This window comes from Cetorhinus maximus, chromosome 8, assembly GCF_964194155.1.
Source record: "Cetorhinus maximus chromosome 8, sCetMax3.hap1.1, whole genome shotgun sequence".
Taxonomy (NCBI): Eukaryota; Metazoa; Chordata; class Chondrichthyes; order Lamniformes; family Cetorhinidae; genus Cetorhinus; species Cetorhinus maximus.
The window spans coordinates 30,060,288-30,085,478 of NC_135886.1; the positions used below are offsets into that span (position 1 = coordinate 30,060,288).

Below are 25,191 nucleotides of genomic sequence, written 5' to 3' on the forward strand. Positions count from 1 at the left end.
CCTGCCAGATTGGAACTGGAGATTGTAAACCAGAGACTGAGATAATTGTAAACTGTAGTTGTACATTACCTTCATCTGTACCCAACCATTTTGTGTGCGAGAGTGTGTGTGAGACATCTCGTTAAATTCGGGGTAAATATGTGAAAATGAATAATCTTTTTTATTTTAAAACTCACAAAAGCTTGCTATTGGAATTATTTAATTGGGATACACGCTCTGAGGGTAAGAAAAGACACACCTCTTTCATTAAAAAGCTTACAGATCACGGGCAGTAAAGGAACACAAACATTCTGTCTGTGACAGGATAAAAGACTAAAACTAATAATCAGCACTGTTCTCGTATGAATGTTTAGTGTGCTGAAACTAAATTACGCTGCATTAAAATAGAAATAAAGAAGGTTTAACAGCAGCAACATATGTTTGTATAGTATCTTTAATGTAATAAATGTCCCATTGCGCTTCATGAAGAGTGACACCAAGCCACATAAGGCGATATTAGGTCAGATGACTAAAAGCTTGGTCTAAGAGTAGGTTTTAAGGAGTGTCCGAGAGGAGGAAAGTGAGGCAGAGAGGTGTATGGAGGGTATTCCAGAAGTCAGGGCCTAGGTAACTGAAGGGACGACCACCAATGGTGGAACAATTAAAACTGGGGATACACAAAATGCCAGAAGTAGAGGAGCGCAGGAGGGTTGTGGGGCTGGAGGAGGTGACTGAAAGCGGAAGGAGCTAGGCCATGAAAGATTTGAAAACAAGGATGGGAATGTTAAACTCAAGATGTTGCTTGACTGAGAGCCAGTGTAGGTTAGCGAACACAGGGGTGATAGGAGAATAGAATTTGCTGTGGAGTAAGACATGGGCAGCAGAGTATTGGATGACCTCATGTTTATGGAGGGTAGATTGTGGGAGAGCAGCCAGCATTGCATTGGAAGTGTGTATTGTTATTATGCCTTTCACATTTTCAGGATGCCCCAAAACATTTGAGAATCAATAAATTATTTTTGAAATGCAGTCACTGTTATGTATGCAAATATGGCAGCCAGATTGTGCTTAGCAGAGTCCAACACTCAGCAGTGAAATATATTGCTGATTATTTGTTTCGGTGATGTTAATTGAGGGATAAATATTGGCCAGGAAACTGGGAGACCTTTCGCTTCTTTGAAAAAGTGCCACGTTATATCCTGAGAGGGCAGGCATGTCTCAGTTTAATATCTCATTGGAAAGATGCAGAAAATAGTGAGGAGATTGATAAGAGAACATGAAGTGATCATATGAAAGCGGTGCCAATCATAACGTCATAAGTTATTTTACAAAATAGATGTCCACTTTGACATTTTGCTTCTGTGTTGTATGTTCCAAGGCATCGCTGATCTATATTTGGATTTACAAATAATTTTTGTCAGCCGCAAAACAAATATGAACATATGATAAAGGAAAAGTAAAGGGCAGCTGAGCTTGAGCATGTCCTGACCTGGCCATGGAGTGCATTCTGCACACCACCACCTTCATTGCACCACTCAGCTACACAGTCACAAGACAGAAAAGAGAAAACATAGGGCCAGTTTAGGAAAGGACTCTGGAAAATTCTTTCCTGACACCCAACTGCAATCAAGAGGGCCAGCAATGATTCATGAGATCAATGACTCCCAAAATAAATCGACTCCAAGCATGTAGCTTTTCTCAATGCTTACATAACTAATACTTCTATCCCTTGCCCCTCCCTAATCGATCAAATTTGAAACCGTACAGATTGAGTATAAAAGCAAAAAACTGCGGATGCTGGAAATCCAAAACAAAAATAAAAATACCTGAAAAAACTCAGCAGGTCTGACAGCATCCGCGGAGAGGAACACAGTTGTGATAGACAAAAGGACAAAGAGGTGTTGAAGGTGGTGATATTATCTAAGGAGTGTGCTAATAGGTGACATTAAGGGTAGAAAGCAGGACGAGCAAGGTACAGATAGCCCTAGTGGAGGTGGGGTGGGGGGGGGAAGGGATCGAAATAGGCTAAAAGTTAGAGATAAAACAATGGATGGAAATACATTTAAAAATAATGGAAATAGGTGGGAAAAGAAAAATCTATATAAATTATTGGAAAAAAGGGGGATCGGAAAGGGGTTGGGGATGGAGGAGAAAGTTCATGATCTAAAATTGTTGAGTTAGCACATTCCTTAGATAATATCACCACCTTCAACACCTCTTTGTCCTTTTGTCTATCACATCTTTTGGCTATCTCCACCTATCACTGGCCCTCTATCCAGCTCTACCTGTCCCACCTCCCCTTAAACCAGCTTATATTTCACCTCTTTTCTGTTTTTCCTTAGTTCTGTTGAAGAGTCACACGGACTCGAAACGTTAACTGTGTTCCTCTCCGCAGATGCTGTCAGACCTGCTGAGTTTTTCCAGATTGAGTATAATCCTCTCTTTAAACCTGGGAACTGTTACACAATCTGATAGCCCTCCTCTGAATGTTTTCCAGTGCTTCAATATCCGCTATCATGTGAGGATATCAAACTATGCATAGTATTCTGGATGTGACCTGACCAAGGTCTTATTTCTTGTTTAATATTTAATTTTCCTGACATTACATTCTATCTGCTTTTGCAATAACCTCGCAGTACTGGTCAGGGGCCTTCAATGACTCATACACCAGATACTTCTCTCAGTGTCAGAATTCAAACATTAATCCCAATCTTTGCCCTTTTCTTTTCCTCTCAGTTGGTTTTGGGTTTGGGAAAGTATTTTTTTCTAAAAATATGCTTTACTCGTAAAATTTTGAAATGTGCAATGACATAACAGTTCAAATTTGACATTACATAAAGTGTAATACAGTTCAATTTCACTCATTACAATATGTGACATGTGCCTCACTAGATTTACAATTTGTACAGGTTATATTTATAATATACATTTCCTGTCAAGCATACAGCCCCAAGGGTTTTATTTAGGTTCCAGCCCCTTGGTGTACAATGGCAGGAAGGCTTTTTTAGCCTTTCCCCATTGAGCCTTTATGACAGCTGCCCCAAGCTTTAGTGCATCCCTCAGCATGTAGTCCTGGGCCTCGAAATGTGCCAATCTGAAGCACTCTCCCACAGATAGCTCTTTGCACTAGAAGGCCAACAAGTTTCAGGGAGGTCAAAGAGAGTCTTCCGCTGAGTTGATTGTCCTCCAGTGGCAGTTAATGCTTGTTTGGGAAAAGGTGCAACCCACAGTGCAGTTTCTGATGGCAAATCAGGTTTCCATTTGTGCAGATACAAAGCTGAAAACACTCCCCATTAAATATACTCTATGGGTGGGACTCTCTGGCCCTGCCTGCCGTTGGGATCGTCCGGTCCCACCGAAAGTCAATGGACTTTTGGCTGGGCTGCCACATTCCCTGCGGTGGGTCCCGCCACAACGGGGCTGGAAAATTCCAGCCTATTAGTCTGTAGCTTGTGAAAGAATGAGAAAATACAGTTTGAATCTCCAGCTTTGTTGACAGCAGTCACTTTGTGAAGTTGTGTTAAGACTGCTTTGTGCTGGTTTGAGTGGGAGTGAATTAATGTAGTGCTTGGAATGTATGACACACTACATCGTACAGAACCAATTCAGTGCATTACTTTACACCTTAAAGTTACATTTGTGAAATGATATAAAGTGTAACAAAAGACTTGTTGGTCTGCGTTTCACTCATCAATACAGCTAATGAAAGGAGTCATGGTAGGAGGTTCTTTGCTAAGCCTCCACTATTGGTGTTTGTTTAATCCTGCAGTTTCAGTTGGATGATTTAGTGCTGATAAGGTTCTACATTTTGCTCCTCCCTCACACTCAAGTTGCAACAGGTTAGTGATTTTCAGGAGTGTACACACTGGAGACAGTGAATTAGGACGACTCAGCTGTTTATTTGCCAAGATATCGTCCGGATTTCTCCTTGTGAAAAGTTTTATTTCTGGTGATTTAGATTTGCGTTAAAGGCACGTTTGACATAAGCAGGTAAGGATATTTAGATTCCAAACGCATATTCACTCCGGCTTCTTAAAAACTGTTTGCCTTCATAGATTGGGCACACCTTTAGGGTGTAGTTTTACTATGTATCTGCCAGTTCACATCACTGCTTCAAAGTGAAGCTGATAAAATAGCTTTAGACATTTTAATGTGCAGGCAGTTTGCAAGGTCAGCAGTTGGTGGTGGTCTCGGTATATACCACCACTGTGTTAAAACATTAGCAAAATAGTTCTGAAATTATAGTAATTCTGATTTATGACAAGGAACGGTTTACAGCAGCAACATTTAAGGATAAGTATGTGATTTTGTGTGAATTGAGGAGCATTTGAATGTTTGAATTGCTTTTGCGTTCTGGAGATTGGCATAAATTGAAGGAGAAATTAAGAATTGGAGGAGAAGTCAACTGAAAAGCAGTAAATGAATCTTAAACACTGAGATTCTTTTGTTGGAACTTTGATATAATCATGTTGTTAGGCTTGTTTCTGTATTTTAATTTCTTTATTATTCATATTTGCATAAATGCTGGTTTAACTATTAACACACTTGAATGATAAAGCTCCAAGACAGATTCACCTGACAGCACACAATGTCCAGGCTCTCACAAGGTAATGCTCTCTTGGCTGAGGTGCTTGATGGTCCCCATTGCCCATTGAACTGTAGCCCGACATGAGCCACTGCCTTCAGGAAAGGCGAGGATAAAAGCCAGAAAAGAAAAATTCTTAAATTATACAACATTTGGATTATTTTATCTGTGAGTTGGAGACTGTAACATACCTCCATTTAAAAAAAAGATAAATTGCAGGTTTTCTTTCTCCAGAAAAATTACTACAACTCACTTTAAGTTGCATTTTGTACTATTTTCTGTGACAATGGAAACTTTTACATGAATATTATGATGTGAAGATGAACAAGTTAAAAAGCTGTTCTAAATTATGAAATCAAGCCTAGACAACTGACTAAACAATGATTCAAGTGAATGAGTAAATACGGATACAATCGAACTTTAGATTGGATTGGTCATGTTGCAATCACTGATAAACACGTAACTAAGAAAGAATTGATACTAAACTATTTGAAAGGTAATGGTCCACTATTGTATCCTGTTACTAATGCTAATTGATTTTTTTAAGAAGTCTGACAAGGGATATATCTAAACAGTGAAAATTGAAAGCCACTAGGGAAGGACTCATAACCATCTAAATTACAAAGTTAATTAATGCGGCTAATGTCTGCTGATTACTCCTTTTAACAAAGACTGCTTAACAAAATAAACAACACGAATCAATAGGTGATATTGATATATTTTATGACTGGTTATTTGTAAGTGCTGGCATTATGGCTTGGGTATGTTGTCTATCACATAATGTATATTGTTTTCCAAAAGCCGAAGTGTCAGCAGGAATTTGTTACAGACACAGCAAGGGTCAGCCTCCCAAATTCATGAGATGGCAGGGCGCAAACTATTTTTTGTGTGTGGGGAAGGGTTTACTTGCTGTTGAGATTGCCTGCTTCCTGCAGCACCATAGTACGACTACAAAATGATTGCTTCCTATCGCTACTGCTGCTTGTGATGACTTACTTCTTGCTGTTTCTGCAACAGCACTTGAAAGCAGAAAACTTGCAGGGAGAAATCTCGTGTTGGGCATATGTCAAACAGAGGCTTCAATGTGAGTTAGAAGTGTTAAATCATCACATCTGTTTGCTCTTTTTGGTGGCCGCTGGTGGGGGGAGGGGAATTCCACGGCAGCAGTTTGCTATATGATATCTTAGGATAGCTTTGGGAATTGATAGGAGGGGTTCTAAATGTATGAGCCCCACCCATGATATTTGAGCCCTAATAGAGCACCTATGGATCACTATTCTTTGTGCATTGACACTGTGACATTTTTGAAATGATGTCCAATGTACAATTTGTGTTAAAACTTCACAACAACTTTATTTTTATATTTTTATACATGTTCCAAAACACTCCAAATAGTCAAAGAATGGAACACTCAAGCCAAAGAAGGAATAATTAGGGTGGGTCACCAAAATCTTGGTCAAGGTTTTAGGGAATCTGTTAAAGAGAGGTGGAGTGCTTTAAAGAAAGAATTCCAGACAGTGGGGCCATGGTGGCTGAAGACAGTGATAAAACAAAGGGAGCAAGGTAGTTCAAGAGTTCAGAATTAAAGGAACACAAAGCTTGGGGGTGAGAAATGTAAGGCTGGAGAAGGTTGGATGGGGAGGGGTAAGGCTATGAAAGGATTTAAATTTGAGGTGGCAGGATGCTGTAAGTCAGTGAGGATAGAGGTGATGGGTGAATGGGGCGTGATATAGGTTAGAGTAGGGCATAAGAATTTTGGATGAACTGAAGTTTATGGCGGGTGGAAAATAAAATTCTGTGTGGGAAAGCTTTGGAATAGCTGAGCCTGGAGATGATAATGACATTGATGGTGATTGCTGTTTTGGATGAGCTCTGGTAGCCTTGGGCATTTTAATACGTTAATATATTAAAGGTGCGATATTATATGTTTTGCAGTAGACACGATGACACCCAGTTTTTGGGATGGAGACAGTATGAGATTGGGATCAATTATAGGACATTGAGGTTGCAAACGTTCTGATTCAGCTTGAGACAATGGCCAGGATAGCATGGGATCAAGGGCACAGAAATTGTGGCCAAGATCAAAAAATGTTGGTTTTGCTTTTTCCATTGTTTTTCTGGAAAAAAATTGAAACTCATCCAAGGATAGATGCCAGCCAAGGAGCCTGCCAGGACAGAGGCAGTGGAAGGTCAAGAGGAGTAATGGAGAGGTCGGGTGGTCTATGGGTGTCATCAACATAGAAGGAAGCTGACCCATATCTGTGGATGCTGTTGCCAAGGGGTAGCATGTAAATGAGAAAGAGGAGGGGACTGAGAATAAATCCTTTGGAGAACTTGTTGGCGTGGGGCAGGAAGAGAAGCCATTGCTGGAGTTTCTGTGGCTGCCACTGGATAGATAAGAATGGAATCAAGTCAGGACAGTCCCAGTGAGCTGCAGAGTGGAAGAGAGGCATTGACGGTGGATGATGCAGTCGCCATTTCAAAAGCTGCAGAGAGGTTGAGAAAGGCAAGGAGAGATAATATGTTGTGGTCAGGGTCAAAAAGAATAGATTAAGTGTGACTGTAGCTTGCAAGGATAGAGGAGTTGAGTTTTTTTTATTGCGGAAAGAGTCATAATGGAGGCTTTTAAGGGGAGGGGGATGTACTTAAGGAGAGGAAGCCATTTAGTATATTTGCTAGCATGAGGATCAGGAAAGTTAGGTGGTCAACAGTTTAATGGGAATGAGATTAAGGTGATTAAGCTGGATGGGGAGAGGAGAGGGTATGTGTGGAGATGGAAGAGAAGTTCAAGAAAGATAAGGGTTCAGAGTTAGGGCAGGGTTGGGGAGAGAAGAAGAGCCAGGTGAATGACAAGGAAATTCACGAGCTCTCTGCACTTGTTATTGGAGTTGAGGTTAAAAGGGGCAGAAGAGAAGGGTTTATTGAAAATGTTACTATCAGAGAAAGCATGCTAAGGATTATCTTTGCTCTCCAGAATGATTGTGGATTAGTGAATGGTTTTGATAAGGAGATTGAGTTCCTGTAATCTTTGAGATGGCCCAGCAAGATCTCCTGATGGAATTTGAAACCATGTTTGTACCTCTTGAACCAGAAGGAGTGAAGATTGGAACAATACCAGATGGAATTACCAGTGTTGGAGAGAATGATGGTTTTGTTGGGGGCTTTATAGGTGAAGATGTGGGAATCATTGACCAACTTGATGGCTGCAGGATTATCTTGATGAATGGAGGGCCAAAAATCAAGGATATAACTTTGATAGAATAGTTGTAAGCAGCTTAGGAGAGCTTTTTTTTCCACCAATGGATGCAGAAAGAAGGAGTGTAAGGAGCTACGAATATATGGGTGGTGATGTTGAGGATAAGGAATTGACCAGTGCAGAGGCTAAAGAAAGAAAGGATGGAGAATATCTCAGGTAGGAACTTGAGGTGGGGCTAGGTTCAGAGGAAACAAGGACTTTAGATGAGAAGTGAGTGTGGTGGAACAAGGTCAGGTATCAAAAGAGGAGAAGGTTCCAGAGGAGGAGGGAGAGAGACCAAGGCATAACTTGTTGATAAGGGCCTCCATTTTTTGGGAATTTTTAATTATATTTTCTGAGAGCTTTTTAGAATCATTACTCTGTTGTAATTTTCTTCCTTCTGGGTTTTCCTTGCGCTCGTATTTCTGGATTGGAAGGTTGAATGACTCAGCTTAGCTCTGCAGTTGCTGTAAGTGCCACTCCTTGATTGTCATGCCATGAAAATGCTTAGCTGATGCATTCCAGACCTTTCTTTACTCTCAATATCATTTCATAGGAATTCAAACTTGGGTGTCTATGTGGAGTGGTCTCATTTTCAGGAAGCTTGAAATATATAAGCAAGAAAAGGCCCATTATCAGTTAATGGAGGAGAAGATCCAATCCTACAGCTTTCTTTTTAAAAAAATGTTTTAAAATTATGCTTTTCAAACCCTTAGAAATCATATAATTATCATAAAAGGCCCAATAGATGTGCACAATCTTATTTATTTATTGTTTGCTGCTTCTATGACTACCATAACACGGTAGGCTATTTTATGTCTTTACCATATTTGTGTTGCTCACTTGTACTTTGGAATAACACACCTGACTCAATATGTTGCAATTAGACTCATAACTTGTAAATTAATTTAGTTTGGTTTTGAGAGGAAAGCAGCATCAAATTGCGAACGGGTGCATTGATTCCACTGGTATCAATATTCCTGGTTCATGTTTGGCTATGCATTACCAAATCCAATAAAATAACTGGAGCTAACACAGCCTGAATGGAATCTGGTCGGACTTATTATGGATGAGAATCTGTTATTCCCTCAGACCAACATTTTGACATGCGTAGTAAAGTTAATAGATACACAGCTGAAATGTCATACAAGCCAAGTGTTATGGTTTTTTTCAAACTCCAAGTGCTATTGCACATTCTTAGGCTGGACATAGTGTGAAATAATAATCAAGGTGCCCAAAATAACAAACAATGCAAGTGAGTGTTATTTATTCAACTGTAGTAGCATAACCAATTGTCTCTCTTTAATGGGGAGAGATGCTTATGATTCTTAGTGGACTATGGCTAATTACTTATCTAAGCACTTCTTTTGCAGTATAGCAGCAAAAGAATCCAAATGTATTTTGGTGGATTGCTAGCTAGTAATTGTATGTCACTTATTTTTAAAGAATACCTCAACTTGATCTCCTACAAACCTTCTTGAGATGTGATTGCTTGAAGGTTCATGTGTTGTGAAGTCTGCCACCTGGGTTGTTTTGAAGTGTCTGAAACCACCAGAACAGTCTAAACCCTTGTCTTTGTTGCAGTGCCCTTTCATCACCACCAATTGCTCATCTCATTTTGTAGTAGGGCTTATGCCATGCAAATCAAGAGTCACAATGTTACTAACTCTCAGCACTAAACACTTGATGTAATTTCCAACCCAACTAAAACACGAAGATTAGTCGGCATCTACGCAGGTGCTGAGTGTTCTGCTGATATTTTCAATATTTTCTTTTGTATCACACCTCCAACACCTGCAGGTTTTTGTTTTTTTTTTATTAAAACATGAAAAATACCGCTGGTTTGAGCAATAAAGATGAGCTCCATAGCATTAGGAGCCTGTATGAATCTGAATTCGGAACTTGATCAGTCAAATCAGTGAGCTCGGGAAGGGTCTGCACTTCAGGAAAGTGGTGAATCGATTGCTCCCTGGGTTATTCCACCACTGGCAGACCAGGGCTTTGTGTGGCTCAGTATTGCGCAGGCCTTTGGTGGCTGCAGGGAGCAACTGATTGGCAGTTGTAATACCTGTCAAGCAATCCTATTTGCCTTCAGGTTGGATACTGCTATTAGGACCCTCCCATCACAACTTTGATAGTTGCGTTAATTAGGGATGTCAAACTGAATATAGTTAGGAAGAAATCACTCAGAACGAATTTCATGTAAAAAAAAATGAATGAGGTAAAGGCTGCATTTTAATCTTTGAATTCAAAAGGTTCTCACAAACTACTCTTAACTTGAAGCTCCTGGTTTCTGACATCATCCAGGCCTTCAAGTGAATTGCAATTTTACCATACGTTCCAAGCATTTATTTTTTTGTGTGATACATTGAATTGCTCTGGTTTCCGTGAGTAACTGTCTAACATATCCATTTGTCTGGTGGTTTTAAGTGATTCAGATTGTACAGGGGGATTCATACACAGTTGCAAATGGGAGTCATGAGTGAGGCATCTATTTTACTGGTGGTGCAGAGATTTCCATATGTCCGAGGTTACCTTTTCTCAAGTTGTTTAAGAAAATGTCTCTGCTTACCCAACGAACAATATCTATTTCAGACTTTGGTTTTAAATTCACATTTATATAACATGAATAATGGGGGTTTGGCTCAATGGTAGCATGATCACCACTGAATCAGAAAGTTGTGGGGTTCAAGTCCAATTCCAGAGACTGACTACAAAACTAGGCTGATTCTCCAGTGCAGTACTGAGGGGGCTGTACACTTTCTGGGGTGTCATCTAATGTTAAACCAAGGCCCCAACTGTTAATTGTATAATAATTGAGTCTTTAATTGTATTCAGGTGGTGGGAATTAACTGGGGATTCACTTGGGTTCCCATCAACAGGAGCAGACTGAATCTGTGGTCATTGGGTCAGGAGGTGCATGCTTGTAATGTGAGTTTCTGCAAATGCAAGCTTGTAAACTTATAAAGGTAAGGCTCCAGTCTATCCTTCACTGTCTGGCTATCTGGAATAGAGCACCAACTGCCTTTTCTCAGGTGGATGTAAAAGATTCCATGGCAGAATTTTAAAGAAGAGCAGGGGAGTTCTCCCAATGTCCTGGAGGGTATTTGTCCCTCAAGCAACACCAATAAAACAGATCATCTGACTGTTATTACATTGCTGTTTGTGGGACCTTGCTGTGTGCCAATTAAACAGTGACTATATTTCAAAAGTAGTTCATTGGCTGTAAAGGTCTTTGGGATGGCCAAACATCATGGAAGGTGTTATACAATTGCAAGTTGTTGTTGTAACCAGAGTACTTAACAAAACAATATGGCCAGGATTTTTCCCTTGTCGGGCGGGCTTGGCGGGGGCGGGTGGGAGCATTCGGGAAGCCAACCGCCGGACTGCGATTTCACGCTGGTGGGCCAATTAAGGCCCACCCAGTGTGAAACGTGTGCGGCAGCGCTCAGCGCTGCCTGTGTCGGAGGCAGGGGGTGGGTGGAGGGCGAGTGTGCAACTTCGCGCATGTGCATGGGTGCGCACTGGAAAAGCTCACCGGGGCACAGAGCTACCTCAGGGAGATGAAGAGTTTAAGAATTAAAAATAAACAATTTTAAATTATTAAAAAACATGTCCCCACATGTGACTTTGTCACATGAGCAAGGACATGTTTTTAATGAAATGCTAAAATTTATATTTTATCTTTAATTACTGTTGGAAGCCTTGTCCCGCCCACAGATGAGGTTTCCTAAAAAGTGCAAAGGCCTCTTGGCCTTTTCATCTGCCCGCCAACCATAAGGTTGGATGGGTAGCGAAAAATAACATTTAATTGGGACTTTAATGGCCTTAAAAGGCCTTTTAATTGTCGGTGGGTGCGCTACCGACTCCTGTGCGTGCCCGCTGACCGAAATATCGCGCGAGTGCACAATGACGTGGGGACACTCGCCCAGTGCCATCGCACGTCATTTTACGCTTGAGCAGGTCAGGCGCCTGCCCACTCGGCGAAAAATCCTGCCCTTTGTGTCCCTACCCAACTCCATGATGCCATTGGATGTTCAAGTCAAACACTGACCATTTAAGCTTTATCATTATATTCTATCCCTTTGTAAAATTTGTAATTTTAATAACTAACTACAAGAAGAATATCAACACCCTGGGGTTACCATTGACCAGAAACTGAACTGGGCTAGCCATATAAATACTGTGGCTACAAAAGCAGGTCACAGAATCTTTACAGTGCAGAAGGAGGCCATTCAGCCCATTGAGTCTGCACTGGCTTGCTGAAAGGGCAATCTACCTATTCACACTCCCCTGCCTTATCTCCGTAACCTTGCACGTTATTTTTTTTCAAATAACAATCCAATTCCCTTTTGAATACCTTGATCAAAGCTGCCTCCACCTCCCTTTCAGGAAGTTTGTTCCAGACTCCAACCACCTGCTGGGTGAAAAAGTTTTTCCTCACATCACTTCTACTCCTTTTGCCAATTATTTTGAATCTGTGCCCATTAGTTCTTGATGTACTCTTGAGTGGGAAGTTTTTCACTATTTTCCCTGTCCATACCCCTCAGGATCTTGAATACCTCTATCAAATCTCCTCTCAATTTTCTTCAAGGAAACCAAACCCAACCTCTCCAATCTATCTTCATAGCTAAAGTTGTTTATCCCTAGAATTATTCTTGAGAATCTCCTCTGTACTCTCTCCAATTCCTTCACGTCCTTCCTCAAGTACGGCACCCAGAACAGGATGCAGTACCCCAGATGAGGCCTAACCAGTGTCTTATATAAATTCAACATGACCTCCTTACTCTTATACTGAATGCCCCTATTAGTAAAACCTAGGACACAATATGCTTTTTTAAATGCTCTCTCAACATGCCCTGCTACCTTAAATGACTTATATGCATATATACTGAGGTCCCTTTGTTCCTGTACTTCCTTTAGAGTTTCTCCCTTTATTTTACACTGTCTCTCCACATTATTCCTGCCAAAATTAATCACCTCACACTTCTCTGCATTGAACTTCATCTGCCATTTGTCTGCCCAATCCACCAGTATGCCTATGCCCTTTTGAAGTTCAAGACTATCCTCATCACAGTTGACAATGCTTCTAATCTTTGTATCATCTGCAAATTTTGAAATCACGCCCTGCACACCACAGTCTAGGTCATTAATATATATCAAGAAGATCAAGGGTCCCAACACTGACCCCTGGGGAACTCCACCATTTATCACTATTCTCTGTTCCTGTCACTCAGCCAATTTCTTATCCAAGTGCCTACTTTCCTTTTCATACCATGAGCTAAAATTTTACTCACAAGCCTATTGTGTGCCACTGTATCAAATGCCTTTTGAAAATCCATATACACCATATCAACAGCATTGCCCTTTTCAACATTCTCTGACACCTTCTCAAAAAACTTCAGCAAGCTAGTTAAATTTAGTTCTCCCTTCATGAATCAATGCTGGCTTTCCTTAATTATCCCGCACCTGCCTAAGTGACAATGATTTTGTCCCGAACTATAGTTTCCAGAAGTTTCCCTACCACTGAAGGCAAACTGACTGCTCTGTAATTGCCGGCATTACCCTTGAACCACTTTTTCAGCTAGGATGTAACATTCAGAATTCTCCAGTCCTCTGGCACCACCACTGCGTCTAACGAAGACTGGAAGATTATCACCAGTGCCTCTGAAATTTCCACTCTCGCCTCCCTCAGTATCTTCGGATGCATCTCATCCTGTCCTGGTACCTTATCACTGCTCTCTTTTTCTTGTCACTCAGCCAATTTCTTATCCAAGCGCCTACTTTCCCTTTTATTCCGTGAGCTAGAATTTTATTACCTAAGAATCCTACAGTGAGTAACTCGCCTCCTGACTCCCCAAAGCCTGTCTACTATCTACAAGACACAAGTCCAGAGTGTGATGGAATACTCCTCACTTGCCTGGGTGAGTGCAGCTCCAACAACACTCGAGAAGCTTGACACCATCCAAGACAAAGCAACCCGCTTGATTGGCACCCCGCCCACAAATATTCACTCCCTTCGCCCCCTCAGGACAGTAGCAGCATGTGCACCATCTACTAGATGCACTGCAAGAATCCACCAAGCCTCCTTAGGCAATACCTTCCAAACCCATGACCATTATCATCTAGAAGGACAAAGGCAGCAGACATATGGGAACACCACCTCCTGGAAGTTCCCCTCCAAGCCACCAACCATTCTGACTTGGAAATACATAGTCATTCCTTCAATGTCGCTGGGTCATAGTCGTGGAACTCCCTTCCTAACAGCACTGTGGGTGTACCTACATCACGTGGACTGCAGCAGTTCCAGAAGGCAGCTCACCACCACCTTCTCAAGAGCAACTAGGGATGGGCAATAAATGCTGGCCCAGCCACATCCCACAAACAAAATAAAAAACAGCCTTTGGATGGAACTTTCTGTGCCCGCTGGCGTCAGCCATCATGGCAGGCGTGAGCGAGGCAATATGGCAGGAAGGCCAAGAATCAATTTCACGACGTTGTGAAAATAGTTTGCAATTGGCCGTTCCGCCCGTGAATGGTGGGCTGCGTTTCCCGACGTTGCTCATCGGTAACTTCATTGTAATACATCTGCATACCATTATAGGCCCAGCTTGCCAGAATCATCCCCCCATGCTGAATCATCCAGGCATCACGCCGGCATGTTTCACAACTGAGCATAAGGAACATGCACCTGGCGGGCTGCACTTTATTCAGGACTTTGGGCTTGTTTGCCTACCTTGCTTTGGGCAGCACTTGTGGTCATCAGCGTCAGGCTTCACACGCAGCACCACATCACTTTTAGGGGGGCTCATGGGCAGATCTCGACTTATGAGACCAGCCATAAGGCAGGGGTGGCTTTTCAACGGCTGCAGGGCTAGGCCTTGCTTGGGAAAGGGGGAGAAGTGGCCTCAGGCAAGGGAAGAGGCTGCAGGGCTAGGGCTGTACTAGGGAAGGGGGCTATCCCAAGGTGTGTGTGTGGGGACATATGTTGATCTGTCCAGTGGCCTCAAGAGGGTAAGGGCAGAGGAGGCAGTCACCAGAGGAGATGAGGCCAGATGGAGATGTGAGGGTGTGTGTGAGAGAGTAAGTGGTGATGTCCCTTGAGCTGGCAGTGAGTGAGATGCCAATGAATGTGTGATGGGCTTGTGTATGTATGAGTTAGAGTGATAAGATGGTTGCCTTACCCTGGCGGCACAAATGAGATCATACCCCCCCCACTTCTGGACTGGATGCGAACGTCTTCTCTACAGTGTTGGCACTGGCCACCACAGCCTCCCAAGCCGAAGTGACGATACTGGTGGGCCTCCTGCGGCCAGAGCAAGGGTAGAGGACATCACAGCGGCTCCACCGGTGTCCAGAAGGTGTCCCAGGGATGTGTCACTGAATTGGAGGGCTGCAGTCTTCTTGCCTTCGGGGCCATGTTTTCTGTGCAGCAGATCCTGGGCTGGAAGCACTGAGAGGTGTGCAGTGCAGCTACACTTTAAATATGGTGCCCGGCTTGAGGAAAAGACAAGGTGTGGGCATGGCTGGTGAATCGGAGGCTGACCCACCAGCAAAATGGCGTGTTTCCTGGGAATGCATGATTAATGAGCCGTGATTGGGACGATATGGCATGGAAACCTGCCAATGTGCCCAGTGAGTTAACCATTCTTTTTCCCCTCCCTACTACCACATTTAGTGCAAATCTGGGAGGGCTCCGCCCTTTCTTTCTTGTGTAAAATCCTAATCTTAACAAACTCTTGCACTCTGGTTTAGAACAAACAATTCCAGGCAAATCTCCAAAAGAGATTGCAGAACACAAGTACATACAGACAAGATGGAACAGAATAGGCGCACCATAAAATATAGAAAAAATAACCTAATGCATGTATTGCAACATTTAACACACTGTAGAATTATTTTTTGCAGAAAGATTATCAGTTGCCTAGATTCACACATTGACATATAATCATTGTTTCTAAAAAAAAAGCTGTTACCCCAGGCATTTCAGTCAAGCAGGTTTAACTGTGATTAAACATGTCTACTGACTTAACATTATACCATTAATTTGAAAACTTTCAACTTGTGGTTTGCTAATAGCTTTGCTTTCATGCTCGACAGTAGGTTTCTTATGGGAAGGTGGTTTAAGTGATCTCTGGGGCACATGCCTCCCCTGGTTAGTCCAGGCTCCTTGACCCAAGGAATGTTTAGGTGGCCTTTGTTGAACAAATAAATCAGAAAAGCGAGTAGCAATATTCTTTATTTCATAATATGTAATTTCAATAAAAGAGCATGGAGTGAATGACATGTGTGCTCTCATGTAGTGTTCAACTCCCCATTCCCAGATGCATTGCTTAGAATGAATTCATTCAGAAAATGTTCATGTTTTAGTTTCAGCTTTTTGAGTGTAAGTTTAATAATGAGAATTATAAAACAACTCAGAGATGATTGTTGGCAGTGTTTGGTAGAAAAGAAAACAACAAGCTATTTATCAAAAAAACTTATCAAAAAATAATCTTGATGGTTTTGGAATTAGTTATGTTTATCATATTTCTGCTACTGTTATTATGAAGAGCATCTCTTAATTATCTACCCAGGGTAAATCAAACCCTATTTGGAAAAACTTGCATCCTTCAATTATTAATTCTACTGTACTGCTCATCCACCCCTCCAGTGCAATCCTGGATAACTCTTCAAAAGTTGCTTTGCCTTGCCTTGGAGGTCTTCTAAGGAACTTGTCTCTTTGTCCCACCTATCTCATTTCCCTCCTACTCCCCCACCTTGCAACCCATTTTCTTCATTCCATACTTGGCACACTCCATCAGTATTATGAGGAGTGATATTTAAATATAAGATTTCAGGAATAGATCAGGTTTTCAACACAAGCCATTTTTGGATTGTAGTAAGTTATTTTCAACCAATAACAAACCTTGGTGGCCAAATTCTGGTTGTATTTAAATATAGAACCATAGAAAAGTTACAGCACAGAAGGAGGCCATTCGGCCCATCTTGTCCATGCCAGCCCAAGGACACCCAGGTGCCCTTTCTAATCCCACCTTCCCTCACCCGGCCCATTGCCCTGCAGCTTACAGCACTTAAGGTGCAGATCCAGGTACTTTTTAAAAGAGTTTAGAGTTTCTGCCTCTACCACCAACTCGGGCAGTGAATTCCAGACACCCACTACCCCCTGCGTAAAAAAGTTCTTCCTCATGTCCCCCCGACACCTTATGCCACTTAACTTGAATCCATGTCCCCTGGTTCTCGAATTCTCCATCAAGGGAAATAATTTTATCCTGTCCACTCTATCTATTCCCCTCATAATTTTGTACACCTCAATCGAGTCATCTCTCGGCCTTCTTTGTTCTAAGGAAAATAACCCCAACCTATCCAATCTCTCCTCGTAGCTACACATTTCTAACCCTGGCAACGTTCTTGTAAACCTCCTCTGCACTCTCTCCAGAGCTATTCCGTCCTTCCTGTAATGTGGTGACCAGAACTGCACACAATACTCTGGTTGTGACCTCACCAGCGTTTTACACAATTCCAACATTATATCCTTACTTTTATATTCTATACCTCTGCCAATGAAAGAGAGCATTCCATATGCCTTCTTTACAACCTTGTCTACTTGAACTGCTGCCTTCAGGGACCTGTGTACTTGTACGCCAAGATCTCTCACTTCATCAACCCCTCTTAGTATATTCTCATTTATTGTGTAATCCCTGTGACTGTTTGACCTCCCTATCTGGGATGATCTCCCGAAATTGCATTTCCACATTGCTGAAATTTGATATGAACAGAAATTGGTGACAAAACATATTAGGAGAACAGTAACAGTGAGAAATACATTTGCAGAGGACCTTGTAGAAACAGATCAGACATGACTGCAAATTGCATCTGCAGTTAGATAACAACAGGATGAGATGATAAGAAGCTAATTTAAAAAAAAGACTGGCATTTATTAAAATCAAGAATTGTTTTATAGTTGGCTAATTCACTATATGTGAATGTAAAGCACAACCCATAAACATGCTAACTGCTTTATTGCAAACAGGCTTTGGCACCTGCTTGTTACATAAAGAAAACACTGCTGCTAAGCTTGTTGTTTTCTTTTCTACCAAGCACTGCCAGGCACAACTATAGATAGCAACAGCGCACATGCTCTCTGTGGTGGCAGGTGCGCATTTGGGAGCACTTCCATATCTCCTCAATGTGAACCAATGTACACAATTTGGACTTTGCGTTTGTGTGCTTATTTTCACAGCCATTTTTAGGCATTGAGATAACCCCTCATTTTGGCACAAGATGAAAGACATCCAGGACAAGTAAGATATTGGCCTTTGATTTTGCATTTGAATAAATGTTAACTTTGAGTCACTGAGGTGAGTAGTTTGGTCAACATGGGCAGAATCCAAATAGTTAAAAACAGGAAAAATAATCTTTGAAAATATTTTTTCAACTTTCCAAACTTTGTGTATTTTATATCAAAAGAAATTTAAACATAATAATTTGCCTTCAACCTGTTTTATTATGTAATTCTCAGGTGAATACTTTCAGCCTTCTTGGAACAAATTATTTCTGGACCAAAGGAAGAGTAGGCACTATACTCTTCTGCAAAATGGAAAGCAAAGATGAAGCCAGTGATTCTGACAGTGGAGTCATTCTCCAGTCAGGTAACTTTTTATTTCTGTTCCTTTGGATCAATCCATTTCCTTATTGTTGCTATTGCTTACTTGAGCCCATAAGCTTGTTTTGCCATTTAATTTTCCCTACATTTATGTTTCTAGGCATCATCTCATTAGAAGAATAGTCTGTATTTCTGTATTGAATGTTGTTCTAAAATAATATTCTTAATCAATCCTAAGGCTTTCGGGGTTTTTTTTTGTCCATCTCAATCTCTGGTTCTTTGTGTAACTACCAGGTTGAGTTAATTCTCTTCCTTGAATTTCAGTTTTGGATTTTTATATCAACTTCATGTATTTTGAAACCAGCGCTCAAGTTGAGATTCACTACCTACAAGCATTAGCCGTCCTGATTTTGCTTGCAATGCACCATCTATCCCTGATGGGAAAGTAACAGAGATGAAAGACTGGGTTTTGTAATGCCTCTAACAGTAGCTATCACGAGCCATAAAAATGTTGATTTTGGACATTGTAAGATGTGTGAAGTTCACCTCTTATATTGTCAGATGTTGTCATTGTAGCTATTGTTTGGTAGCTACCATCAACAAATAAATAAGGACAAAATGGTGTTATTCTAAATTGTTTGAGATCAGATCAGCTTTGATATTCTTCCATTTCCGCTAATGATAATGGAAAGATATTTTCACCTGTCAGTACAATTTAGCATACATAAGGTCCCATACCATTTGCAAGGTAGGAACCATTTGTGCAGTTACATTAGGTCACAAGATTATAGGGAATGTTGCAGGTTCTATGTTTAGGATGACTTCAGATCTGATGCGTATTTTATTGCCCATACATGCTTTACAATAGATTGACTGGGATTATGTGAATTATAGAATGCTAATGACAGCATTTTTCTGTGCTTACCATATGCCTATCAAATCAATGTAGCATTGCAATAAATGTTTTCAATAGTGAGCATGTAGTTTCTATTATACAACCTTTACTTTATCTGTATAGTTGCTGAATATTCATCTTGTATAAAATCAAAAGACTGCGGATGCTGGAAATCCAAAACAAAAATAAAACTAGCTGGAAAAACTCAGCAGGTCTGGCAGCATCTGCGGAGAGGAACACAGTTAACGTTTCGAGTCCGTATGACTCTTCAACAGAACTAAGTAAAAATAGAGAAGAGGTGAAATATAAGCTGGTTTAAGGGGGCTGTGGGTAGAGCTGGATAGATACTGGATATTCTTCTTGTATCTCTGCTTAGTAAAGTTTTAGTTGCATGTTTTGACATTTTTCACGTAAATATAAAAATGAGAGGTGGGAATCATTGGATTTTATGATAAGTTGCAAATGTTATTTAAAAATACTACGTCACTCAGAGAATTGTTGAAAAGTCAAAACTAATGTTATTATGCAAGTAGATTCTTTAGCCTTTGTGCAATGATATTGCAGACTCTTTAAAAAAGTTTCTCTTGTTGTCTGAGTACAGTGGAAGGGCCTTAGTTATTAACACTGAAGAAGACAAGCTTTGTCTTCAACCAATCATTCTTTTCAAACTAACATTACAAAATTTAATACAAAAATTAGTGTCTGAGTAAACAGTCTCATTAAGCAAATGTTCCTCATTAAGCAAATGTTCCTCATTAGGAAAGTGTTCATTAATAGTCTTGCCATTGTATGTGTGGCCATGCTGTACATCCAATTTAACATCATTATTGTTAAAGCTGGGGTACATTTGTTTGACGTGGTCACATCAATTTGCACCCTCCACTATTTTAGTGGAGGTCCCAACCTCCTTAAGATAAGAAGGATAATCCTCTGCCAAAATAGTAGAGAGGAATTTCAGACAAAAGGCTGATCATTCGTACATTACGAGCCCACAGTGTAATTTCAATGCCCTTATCAATGATAATTTGCAGTAGAACATTTTATTCTTGATTAGCAATGCATATGTTAAAGGAAATTTCCATTACTAAAGTAAATTCTTCAAAAGGTTTCTTTTGTAAAAAAAAAGAAACAAAGAATATTTTAAAATATACTGGAATAAGTGAAACCTCAATTCATCTCTATCAAGGACAGTAGCAACAATGATTTTATTGTAACAGTATCGCATGTGTCATGATAATAGGGTAGGTTGGAGAGCACCAGGAATATGTAGCTGCAGTCGTTTAGATTAGTGTGGATTGAAGTTGACATATTTGGCAATATTCAGAATCACTCCTCCAGCTCTGTTAAAAAAGACATTTTTTTTCAACTGAAACTCTTCAGTTTTACAGCTTTTAGCAGAACATCATTGAATTAATAACTTTGACAACAGCAATTTTTTTTATTTGTTCATGGAATGTAAGTTTCGTTAGCTAGGCCAGCATTTATTGGCCAGCATTTATTGCCCATCCCTAATTGCCCTTGAGAAGGTGATGATGAGCTGCCTTCTTGAACGGCTGCAGTCCATATGGTGTAGGTGCACCCACAGTGCTGTTAGGGAGGGAGTTCCAGGATTTTGACCCAGCGACAGTGAAGGAACAGCGATATATTTCCAAGTCAGCGTGTTGAGTGGCTTGGAGCGGAACTTCCAGTTGGTGGTGTTCCCATTTGCCTACTGCTCTTGTCCTTCTAGATGGTAGTGGTTATGGGTTTGGAAGGTGCTGTCGAAGGAGACTTCGTGAGTTCCTACTGTGTATCTTGTAGATGTTACACACTGCTACCACTGTGCATCGGTGGTAGAGGGAATGAGTGTTTAAAAAAAAAAGCTAAGGTGAAAAAACCTAACTGGAAGAGAGCAACTTTCAGTGATTTGAGAAGGGATCTACCACAGGTAAAACGTGAAGCAAGGATAGACCAAGAAATAAGCAATGACGGGTATTCAAGACAAAGACAGTTCAGGTACAAACCAAGCATGTTCCCATAAAGAGGAAAGATAGGCATCCAGGGCTGGAGCTTACTGGATGACACTGGAAATAGAAGTTAAAATAAAACAGAAAATGGAGGTTCATGACAAGTCTGGTGCAGAATACAGTAGAAGACCAGGCAAAATACGGAGACTGTAAGGGGAAGCTGAAAAAAGGATGCAAGATGGACAAAGAGAGAATACGTGAAAAGATTAGTGGATAACATAAGATGGAACATAAAATCTTTTATAAAGATATAAGGAGTGAAAAGATAGTTCAAGGAATGCTGGCAGCAATTAGGAACAAAGAAGGAAATTTCCTGGTGAGAGCGCGATTGAAATACTGAAAAATTTGCCTTCTCAAAGGAGGATGAATTTAATGTTGCAGTAGAGTAGGAGGAGTAGAAGTATTGGGTGAGAAAAAAAATGGATAGGTAGGAGGTGACAAACAGGTTGGCATCACTCAAAGTTAACAATTTGCCCAATCCAGATGGGATCATTCTAGGTTCATGAGCGAACCAACTGTGAAGATAGCAGAAGTCCTGACCACAATCTTTCAATCCTCTTTGGACATGAAAGTCATGCTAGAGGACTGGTGGATTGTAAATATTAAACCCCTATTCAAAATAAAAGATAAACCTGGTGACTACAGACCAGACAGTTGAATGTCAGTAGTGCAAAAACTACTAGAGGCTATTGTCAAAGACAAAATTTAATTCTCACATGGCAAAGCACGGGTTAATAAGGGACAGAAACATGGACAGAAATGTCAGATTGTTTCTTACTGGCCTGCTTGAGTTCTTTGTGAGAACTGAGATAAACTTTTTCACTCAGAGGGTTGCAAAGATCTGGAATGCATTAGCTGAAAGGTTGTTGGAAGAAAATGGGGAAACCGTTAGAAGGAGGGACGAAATTGGACAGCTCTTTCAAAGAGCTAGCACAGATGCAACAGGCCAAGTGGCCTCCTGATGTGCTGTAAGATTCCATAGTTTATCATATAAATTACATTAACTTACAAGTTAATTCTTAGAATTCAGTGGGTATAGAAAAATGGTTGATGAAAGGCTTAAAATAGTGAATTTTGCTAAGTTGCAAAGCTAGCATTTGAAAAACTAAAGCTGTAAGACATCATTGAAAAGCCATCAGAAAAAATGGTATAGGCCTTTCCTTATCTTTGTTATAGAAATTATAACTTGAGGAAATCAACACCTTTTAAAATATTATAAAAATATATATGAGCAAAGGACAGGTTTTGCTGCAGCAATAAGATCACAAATCTATTTGCTGCTTTTTCAATATTATCCATATTTAATACCATTATGGCATCCCAAGGACTACTCAGTTTCTCTTCCTGCTTTCAAAATCCTCCTCAAAACTCTTTTCAGCTGTGCTTTTGCCCAACCTCACTTGCTCTATTTTCTGCTTTTCCCTCCTGCAACCTCACTATCTCCAATGTTTTACCATCTATGGCATGGTTTAGAGAATATAGGGCATCATTTCCTGACCTGTCTCTTCCTTGGTACTGGGCTAGAGCCCAGGAACACCCATCATCTGGGGGCAGGCCTACCCCTGGCTGAGCTCAGCTCTACCAAAAGGGACAGGAGATTTGCTACTAGGCACTTTATGATTGGCTCCTTATCCTCAGACTGTACAGTGCACAGTTAAGCCATAAAAAAGCAGAACTCCTCAACTGTGATTCCTGGTTTGTCCTGAGCTCAGGCAGACCAGCAAAACAAAAGCCTTTTCCTTTCTTATGGCTGATTTAAATGTATAAACAACCATAAGTTTACTTTCATGTGCTTAAGCCAAATAATTACACAGGAGGAGCGGAGTATATTGGTGTGAAGCTGCTTTTGCACTTGTGAATTGGGCATTGAGTTGTATATGCTTCATAGTCTGTTTTGGTTGACCATAGTCGAGTTTTTTAGTTTTCTATTTGTGCATCAATTATCTGCATCTGCCATGGTTTGTGCAGATGAGGTTTAGGGTTGCCCAGGAGCTGCATGGAAGTTCAAAACCAGGATGTTCTGCATCAGGTCCTTCACAAGGTGTTTGCAGGAAAGCAACAGTTGGATGCTATAAATCACCTTAGACTGTTGGGTCCTGGGAGGGGGAAAATCAGCTGGCGTTTCCCTTCCTGACCCTGATTTGAAATTGTGTGTGTGTGTAGGGCAGGCAACTGAGAACAGATTAGGCATGCCTGGAGTACTCCCTACTGACAATTAGCCTGTCAGTCCTCACTCTGTGGTCTCACGCATCAAGAAAAAACACTTCTGGAGGGTTGCTGGTGTTAGAGGTCCCTGGAAGGGTCAACACTTTCAGGGCAGGAAACACAGTGGAGGGAAGCATCAATTTCATTATCCAGCTTAATCTTTAGCCAAAGCTTATGGAGTTTGTGTAAATCCCACAGCTACTGGCTTTGTTTTCTGGTGAAATTATGAAAAACTCCCTCTTTGAGTTTTATATGCTGATGATATTATGATATCTGCACCATATCAGACATATTTCTAAGCTGCCTCACTCATGTTTATTTAAGCGACACTGAGACAGCTGTTGGCTCAGTAGGAAATTTTAAATAAACATGACAGACAACTGGAAAAAGTTTCTGGTTATACTTTGATTTTACATTACTATTTATAGTTAATTAGAAAAACTTATGGCAAATTCAGAAGCAGAGACATTGAGGCTGGAGCATCAAGTTCCTCTGTAAAACACAAAATTGAGCTAATTGAGCACTGCCACTGGTGGTAGGTTGTAAGTACAAGGAGACATGTTTACGTATTCATTCCATTAAAACTTCTATGATAAATGTGGACATAGAAAAATATCAGAGATGTCTTGTGGAGCAGTGGGTAGCATCCCTGTCTGTGAGCCAGAAGCTCTGAGCTCAAGTTCCACACCAGGACTTGATGCCCAAAGGACGTGCGTCAATTACTTGGCTAAACAAGTTGAGTTGAGTATCAACCTGCAAATACTTCCAACATATGCCAGTGGCAGGCAGTGGAGAGATTCCTGGTCAGCCACATGATGGGAAGAAAATTAGAGCCTGTACCAGCACTATTCATGGCTGTGGATTACATCATGCATGTAAAAGTACATGTTGCCACAGCAACCAGAATTTCTTGGAGAGCTGGTTGGCTCAGTTGGCTGGACAGCCAATATGGGTCAGTTTGGTACCACCAGCATCGAGTTCGATCCCTGTTCTGCTGGGGAGGATTTGGGACCTGCCTTACCTGTGGTGGAGGTTGTGGGTCAGACCTGCCTCAGGGCGGAGAACTGAAACTATAATGGAAGAGCTTGCAGATTAAGATTTTTAATGTATTTTGGATATCCTTGGGCTGCAGTAGATACTGCATCATTTAAGGCATTTTGTTGCAATAACATTGTCTAAGACAGATAGAATAATAATAAGTACTACACATTGCATGTGTACATGTGTATCTAATTTTGAAATTTAAGGCTCTGTATTTTCTTGAACTTCTATATAGCCAATATATTCTGGCACACAAGTGAAATTTGGACTGTAGTCACATATTAATTTCCACACTTCCAGTGTCTCACAATCTTTCATTCATCAAGCCATTTGTCATTTAGCAAACCTCTAGTCATTTTAACATGGTTGACAAAACAAGTCACAGCCTGCCTTTGCTGTTACAATCATATGTAATTTGAAAAGCAGCATAAACTCTCACTTCCTCAGCTGACAGAGGTTTGATTACTTCAATGCTGTACTATGCTGTAACTTGCAGATGAAGCCAGGGAAATATGTGATGATTTACACCAACTGGATTTCAGGCTGCATAATAATTACTTTCTCATTGTAAGTCACAGCCTTAATTCAAAATCACACTTAACTTGTTTGTCTCTTATTTAACAGCATCATATTGATGTA

The 25,191-nt window shown here is 40.8% G+C and overlaps 2 protein-coding genes across 3 annotated transcripts in view; one reads left to right on the forward strand and one right to left on the reverse strand.

The window, feature by feature from the left end:
• LOC144683536 (peptidase inhibitor 16-like) overlaps positions 1 to 25,191 on the reverse strand; it is a 697,419-nt gene that overhangs the window by 331,046 nt on the left and 341,182 nt on the right. The gene's annotated exons all lie outside the window — the stretch shown is intronic.
• LOC144683530 (innate immunity activator protein-like) overlaps positions 3,800 to 25,191 on the forward strand; it is a 66,637-nt gene continuing 45,245 nt past the window's right edge. For both annotated transcript variants that reach the window (XM_078546613.1, XM_078546614.1), the window contains exons 1-2: positions 3,800 to 3,969; positions 18,322 to 18,451. In XM_078546613.1, the coding sequence (XP_078402739.1) occupies positions 18,397 to 18,451 (55 nt within the window). In that variant the 5' untranslated portion in view covers positions 3,800 to 3,969; positions 18,322 to 18,396. The remainder of the gene's footprint in view (positions 3,970 to 18,321; positions 18,452 to 25,191) is intronic.